The 7559-nt window shown below is 33.7% G+C and overlaps 1 protein-coding gene across 3 annotated transcripts in view; it reads right to left on the bottom strand.

The window, feature by feature from the left end:
• Positions 1–2614: 2614 nt before the first annotated feature.
• The window catches only part of Sox21b (SRY-box transcription factor sox21b), a 99968-nt gene continuing 95023 nt past the window's right edge, over positions 2615–7559 (bottom strand). The window contains exons 5-6 of one of the 3 annotated variants that reach the window (XM_089631117.1): positions 4352–4807; positions 2615–3794 (exon numbers count right to left, since the gene is read on the bottom strand). In XM_089631117.1, the coding sequence (XP_089487243.1) occupies positions 3663–3794; positions 4352–4807 (588 nt within the window). In that variant the 3' untranslated portion in view covers positions 2615–3662. Of the gene's footprint in view, positions 4808–7559 lie in introns of all 3 variants that reach the window. The other 2 variants (XM_089631118.1, XM_089631119.1) reach the window with 2 other exon arrangements.

Below are 7559 nucleotides of genomic sequence, written 5' to 3'. Positions count from 1 at the left end.
GATTAAAACCTATTTAATGCATCTTTCTTATTAGAATATCGTGATCTACTCGGTCAAATGCCTTTGCGAAGTCCGTGTAGATTACGTCCGTCTGATGCCTACAGTCTAGGCCTTGTGCTACCGAGAGAAAGAGAGTAAGTTGGCTACCGTTGATTTCTTCGGTAAGAAGCCATGTTGATTACCTCTTAAGAAAGGCGTGATTTGTGGACTGATTTTATCATAGATAATCAATTCAAAAAATTTTGGAATTGTTGAATGTACTGCAACTGGTCTATAATTTCTGACGTCAGTCTTTTAATCAGCATTGTGAATGGGGCTGACCCTCGTTAGTTTCCATCACTATGGAAATGTGGAAGACACGATGCAGAGATTAAATATGTACGCAAGGGATACACAGATATTTGGAGAGATTTTTATAATTATTGAAGGAGGAATACCACCCGGACCAGTAGCCTTACCAGGTCAGAGATTCCGGATACAAGCTTCTATTTGCTGGATGTTGGTCAATCCGAGTGGGATATCTCCAACGTTCTAGGGTGATGCTGTTGGGAAATTGGTTTCAAGTTTCGGGGTTACAGTTACGCCTTCCTCAATCAAGCATGTTGGTGAGGTTGGGTTAACTTTTTGTGACCTAATATAGTTCCAGAAAAACTTTATGTCGTCTTTGATCCCATTCTGAACATTTTTCATGTATTGTTTTTTATCAAAATTGATTTCAGATTTTAGCTCGGATCAACTCACTGAAATATTAGATAATCGGATTGCTTTTTGTGCAATAGATATCTTTTTCGGAGCGATTCCTTTCTTTTCAGTTTATCTATAATGCTCTTATTGAACCATATCGGATATACATCGTTTGTGATGTTGGGTTTGTTAATGGGTATACATAATTCAAAAATACCGAACAGTACATTGTTTAAATATTTCACTGCTTCGTCTACAGATTTTATGGTGTTTTCATTATATTGCAAAGTGTGTTTGACCCCTCAAGCAAATATTCGATTTTGGGAACAAACAGCCATTATCTGTTGAGTTTCTTTCATCTTTTGGGAACAGTTCATATGTTCTAACCGACTATGCCTCTGAAATATTGACCAATATATTAATTAAAGAAGCTGTCAGAAAGTCGGAAAAGAAGCGTGTGTTTCCGCTTCTCAATGACGTTCAAATAAATATGATATTTCTGAACGCATCCGAAAACTAAAAACTGTTTTATAAAGGTGATAAAGTACACTTTTATGATACAAACATACACATATGATTTTTGAAATATTAATATTTTTATAAGAGTTTTAAAAAATGTATTTTTATGTAAATTATTAATAATATTCATGTAGAAATAATTATTAAAATATTCAAAATAATTATTAAAATATTCTGATCTGGATAATTTTTTCTCAAATGCGGATTGAACTTTTGGTTTGTTAGATTAATTATTCTGTGGTTAATTTCTATATTTGAATATAAAGCTTGGTGTTTTCTCTGTTTAACACCGTTCAGTTAGTATTTTTAATTATGACGATAAGGGAGAAACAATGATTTTTATGAGACTATAAGAGTTGTTCAAAATAAGCGAACCAATTAGCATGAGGAGCTAATAGAAATTGTTGTATTTCCCTCACTGACATGGTGAGAAATATGATTTAAACTGTGTTATGAAGAGAAAACACCACGATTTATGTTCAAATCTAGAAGTCAACCACAAAATAATTGAAATTTACACCTCTATGAAACCAAAGGTTCAAAGGTTTGGACTTTCACAGTTTCATAATTTGAGAAAAATTATGAAAATGTGTGTATTTTTAATTAATTATTTTTATATGAAACGACAAAAAATGAAGTGCCAATAATGTTTAGAATACATTTGTGTAGTAAAATGTTGGTTTTTTATCATTCATTTTACTCCAGTCTTTAGAATAAAATACGTATGGTGAGCCATTTTTAATTTTATTTATGTTTGACAGCGCCTTAAATATAACGTTCAATATGGCAGAGAGACTTAAGGGGTTAAAAATTATAGGTACATTTCGGTAGCGAATGATTCCACGATTGATAAAGGTGGAAAGTAAAAAAAAAAACGATGAAATAAATAGAGTTTTGACATTTTATAAAATAACATTTATTTGATAAGATAATGCTACAAAGAAAAACAATTTCACATGCTACTTTCTAATGTTGAAAGCAGAGATATTCGCGTATACATAACATTACAAGGAAAAGAAGACAAGAGTAGGTACTTGAAGAACCAAGTAATATAACGAAAAATGGCACGACAGTAATGCGATTCGTCAATTCCATTTGATAATATTAAAAAGTGTTAAACACACTTTATAACAAATTGAATTACAGCTAAGTTGAAATAATAACAAACATAATTAAACGGTTTTACTTGACTTTTTAACATGTCGCATATTCTAAATATATTTGTTTTTTTTTTAAACTATTGAGGATGAGAAATAGGAAAAAAGTAATTAACAGTTAATTTGTTTCATTCTTAAATAACAAGATTTTTCAATTAAATTTAGTTATTTACATTTACATCTTAAATTTTTAATAATGATACATTTTGAAATTTTTAAATAACAGCGTATAATTATTTAATAAGAATCTTCGTCCCGCTGTATTTATCTTAATAAGATTATCATAATAATAGTATTAAAGTAGAGTTTGTGATCATGGTACTTATTATTACCTATTTATTATTCGTTAAAAACTCCGAATTTCGTTATAAAAGTTCTTCATAAACTTCATCAACAAAATTCGCGATAGTACCTATATCTAAAATTACTGAATTTACGTTAAATAAATTCTCAAAAAATTTCATAATAGAAATTTTTTACAAAAATCTTGTTATAGAAATTCTTCAAAAACAATTAGATATTTTCCATAAAATCTGTTTAAATCCTCATTTCCAAAACTTGGTCTTTTGATCACAAACTCTAAATATAATTACATCTCTATTTTTTATATGTACAGGAACCATTTTACATGTTTCACTACAAACGACAGCGATAATTTGAACTATAATAAGTTAAATAAATCTCACTGATATAGGTACTTATCAAATAATAGCAAAGTGCTATAAAGTTGATATCGAATATTTATTGTGTAGTGTTTTATAACATTGTTTTAGTTTTGTAATAATTAAGGGTTACATGAACCTATATACATTTTTACATCACAGACATATTAATACACAGATAATTGTTCAATAAAATCAAATCATTTAATTAATCTAGATATAGGTGTCCAAAGTTATCATCGATAATTATTTACGCTATATATATTTTTATAATGCTTTTGAATTTTAAAACTGTGTTTGCATTTGCTACAGTTTTCTGCATTTATTTTTGGATTTCGATAAATTAATTGGAATGTATAAATGAGACATGAAAAAAACCAGCGTGGTAGGTACGCCATAAAAAATAAGTATGTCTAGTTTTTTTTTATAAATTTTCGTTGTTGAAAATCACTAATAACGTCCTTGATATCGATGTAAAACTCTGAAGTAAATTATTGAGCAATTGACGAATCAATCTATGATAGGCCAATCAGTGCCAAGTTAATACTGGGAAATATTGGGAAAGGAAATATCACAATGAAATAAACAACAAACATAAGAATTATTATAAATATGGCTATATACCTTGAGCTGGTACAGATCAGAGCGGAGACCGAACGTTCGGAGCGTATTCCCGTTGATCGTTAGCAGACTGTCTGTACCGATCGAATAGCAAAGGGAACGCGTAAGCGTTGGACTTGTTAGCTGCTATTTTGTTCTGATCTGGACCCGACTTTAACAAGGGAGAAATACAAAGTTGTAATAAATCATCACATTGAATTGTCTATTAAATCGTATTACTTTCAATTTAAAAATATAGGAAGCAATCTCTCAAAGTAAAAAAATATATTGAATAAGGAAATCAATCAATTGTTTAGTTTCTAGGAATAATTTATAATACTTCATTCAACAATTTAGATTATCATCTAAGATTTCAATTATCAACAACTTTTTTATTATTATTACTTAATATTTAAAGAAAACGATGGTTCTTGCGTCAAGTAGCTGAATGAAACAGATTTTTTAACCAATCAATTATGGTTCGATAATAATTATTATACAAATATTTACACAAGAGCAATTGTCGCACTCGATTATATAGTTGAAACACTTCTACAATCAGTACTCGACGGCCAAAAATATCTCTTTGTAGCTATTATTCTAAGCCGATAAATACTTGTTTCAAATGGCTGGGAACTTCAGACCTTTGGTCATAGAGTCCCAAAAGTTAGGCGAGACGGCGCTTGCCTTCTCAGCATTATGCTACAGGGAATCTGGTCAGAAGATTACCGTCAGGGGTCTCCGGAACTCTCCCGAGGACTGCGCCGTGGTAGGGTAGTGCTGTCCGTACTGAGGTACAGGCAGGAGACCGGCTCCCGTGGAGTAGTAGGCGGGCAGTGCGCCAGGGGAGGCCGTGGAGGCTGAAGATGCCGAACTTCCTCCATCAGCGTTGTTGACACCTCGAGGAGTCAGTTCCGGGGAATCCGCTGCAGATCTCGGAGAGTTGGACGGAGCTGCCCCGGCCGCTGCGGCGGCTGAAGCTTCGGAGTACATCTTGCTGATGTCCATGGGGTAAGCCCTGGGGCTCTGTTGTTCCATGTACATATAAGCCTTGGAGAGGGTGGAGTCCAGGTAGCCGCGGGAGGGCTCCGGGTACATACCGTAGGCCCCCCGGTACTTCTCGGCCTCGAGGGAGTACTTGGACATGGCGTCCATCGTTGACACCACCTGCGGATAGTAAGAAAACTAAGATTAATTAGCGCAGTTTACTTTGCTCACATTATTGCACAACCGATAAGGAACCTAAAAACATCACCAAAAGTGATATTATAGTGTAAGGCATATTGAAACAATAGTAATCATCAAATCAAATGCATATTTTAATACACAATATTATTTAATAAAAAATTTGATATATTTAATTACACGATAAAGAATAATATTTCTAAATGTAGTAGGAAAATAAATAGATGCATTATACTGCCGCGGTAACTAAAAACAAAGGATCTTTCTTGCGACTCTCGAGGAAGACACTGTGTTTTTATTTACCACGGCAGTATGGGTGTGCATTTAGAATTGCTTTGTAATTAAGTGGGAAGCATTCCAATAGGCAAAGGTCGGGGTCATTTAAGTTTTAATGACAAGTGACATGGAGGTATAAAATACCCGTGTCAGTTTGTGATTTCTTATTACTATGAAAAATAGGCAAGCATTAGACAGACAGACAAACACAGGTTAATATCATATTCAGCAGTCGGTTGATTAGATATTATGTGATGTTTAGAATCAATGAAAGGAAATCTAAACGAAAGAGAACAAGACACAGAAAAAATGTAACAGTCTTAACTGGGAATACGTACAAGTAATAATAATTGATGAGACCTTTAAAAGATATTTAATTTTAAAAAAAAATAGTTAGTTCATATTTTTGCTAAAAAAACAGAGGTTTTGATGTACTTTAATTATATGGTTGTAGGTTGTACCGCTATTATTATAAGGTTCGGGATTATTCACATAAGAATCTCCGGACTATTGATTACTTATTTTTAAGTTTATTGTAACCGAGTACAAAGATTACGGATACGTGGTTAGTATTTGCGAGCTTAGATGTGAGAGGCAGACCAAACTAAAACATGGGCTTTTATAAAACTATAATACTTCTATCTCGCTCTACACTGACAAGTAGTAGTAAAGCACCTGACTTTATTGTCTCCTAGGTATGTGTTACAGTTTACAAAATAACTGCACTGAAACTGATTTCGAAGGCTCAAATAACGGTAAGTTATTTTGTGGAAGTTTCATTTGATAATATGTGTACATTGAACCAAATCTCCACAACGGTAAAAGGGATCGGGAACAAAGTAATCTGGTGCGCTGGAACCAAAACTCAAATACATATTCTTTTCCTGATCACAAAAAAATGTCGAATAAAGCGAGCGTACGTAATCTGATTTCATTGTCATCAATAGGTTGGCAGGTATTGTCATCCAAAAGAAATTTCCAATAATGTCCATAATATATTGTATACAGGTCCAAGTAATTTCAGGTCTTCAATGCGCTAGGGTTACACCGAATAACGGCGTATTTTCAGTTCAAATTAAATGTTATTTGAACATTGTGGACGGTGAGAAGTAAAAATATGAAATCGCTCACTGATAGGGGCATTCTTGGTTATATCCTCGCTACTTAGAGCCCGTTGTAACCACCTCATTCAGATGCATGCGTTGTTTATGAAAAAGAAGGAGAAGTTAAAACTGAGCAATCAATGAGTTTTCTCGTAGATTAAAGGAAATAAATTGAATTTACAACTAAGTTTCATTAATGAATTGCAAGAATAACGTCAGAAAAAGCGTCACTTATTTCAAAGCTTCACAGCTCATAATGTTTAAGCTAAGAATAGTTGATATTGCATAGAAATTAAAAGTTGTTAGTGGGACACAAAAAAGTATTTACTTTAAGATCCATATTCTTCATCCCTTAAGACTGCTTTCATATTTTAAGAAACCCGATATAATTTCAGCCCTGTCAGTCGCGTGTACTCATAATCTCCCTTAACATTCAGTTTTTCATGGTGCCACCCTCCCTGCTGTCTCCATGTAGTCCCCAGTCCCTAGCCCCTGTTTCCTTCCCAGCCCATGAATCATAATGTTATTTATGTAACATGAAAACAGGCACAAGAGACGTAAAAAGCCAATACAGCGACGTCTTTTCCCGCGCTCCAAATTTCAACCTTAGACGGATAAATACATAATAATAATAATAAACGGCATTGAGCTTTCTTGTGAGCTTACAAAAGCTCCACTCGCGAAACGAGAAAGTCTTTAATAAAATCATTTGCTTGAATTTGAGGAACAGTTGGAGGTGGGTTGTACATTGATATATTTCATAGAATTATATATACAGGTAAGCTAAAGCCGTTAGTAGGTGGTTCATTTTAACGAACTACCCTCGGTGCCACAAAAATAGCATCTTTTGCAAAATCTTATGAGACAATAAAGCGATCGTCTCTTTTTGATGTACAGCATCGTCGCCCCTCTGTCCCGTTCCTTGAGTCTCTTGAAACCGTTGGAAAACTCGCCGAACGGAAAAATGGGTTAAGTTTAGTTGCTGAGCAACATAACACTATCACATCCCTGACTGCAGTAGTGCCACCACTTGAGCGGCTTTGTCAGCAGTGGTGTCCATTTTAAGAGGTTGTTTTCTAGCGCTAATTATTCACGTGTGTCCTCTTATACGTTCCGATAGTGAATGACCTACATTTGACTTAAACTGCTCATTTTATAGCCCAGGAAGATGACGCAAATTGTGGCCCTTGTAAAGAGTTTATGCGCAACATTTTTGATGTCCAAATTTGTATAGTTTATGAAATGAAACTATTGTCTGATAAGAGGTGGTTAAATGTACATTCAATAGATATCAGTATTGTTTGGGTTAGATGTATTGGCTCGGGGAAACTTAAGATTGAAATTTATTTTCGGAGATGTGCGTAAAATATTTA

This window comes from Hesperophylax consimilis, chromosome 4 (assembly GCF_061612785.1).
Source record: "Hesperophylax consimilis isolate HC1 chromosome 4, BYU_Hcon_1.0, whole genome shotgun sequence".
Classification (NCBI taxonomy): domain Eukaryota; kingdom Metazoa; phylum Arthropoda; class Insecta; order Trichoptera; family Limnephilidae; genus Hesperophylax; species Hesperophylax consimilis.
This window is presented reverse-complemented; position numbering and strand designations above follow the sequence as displayed.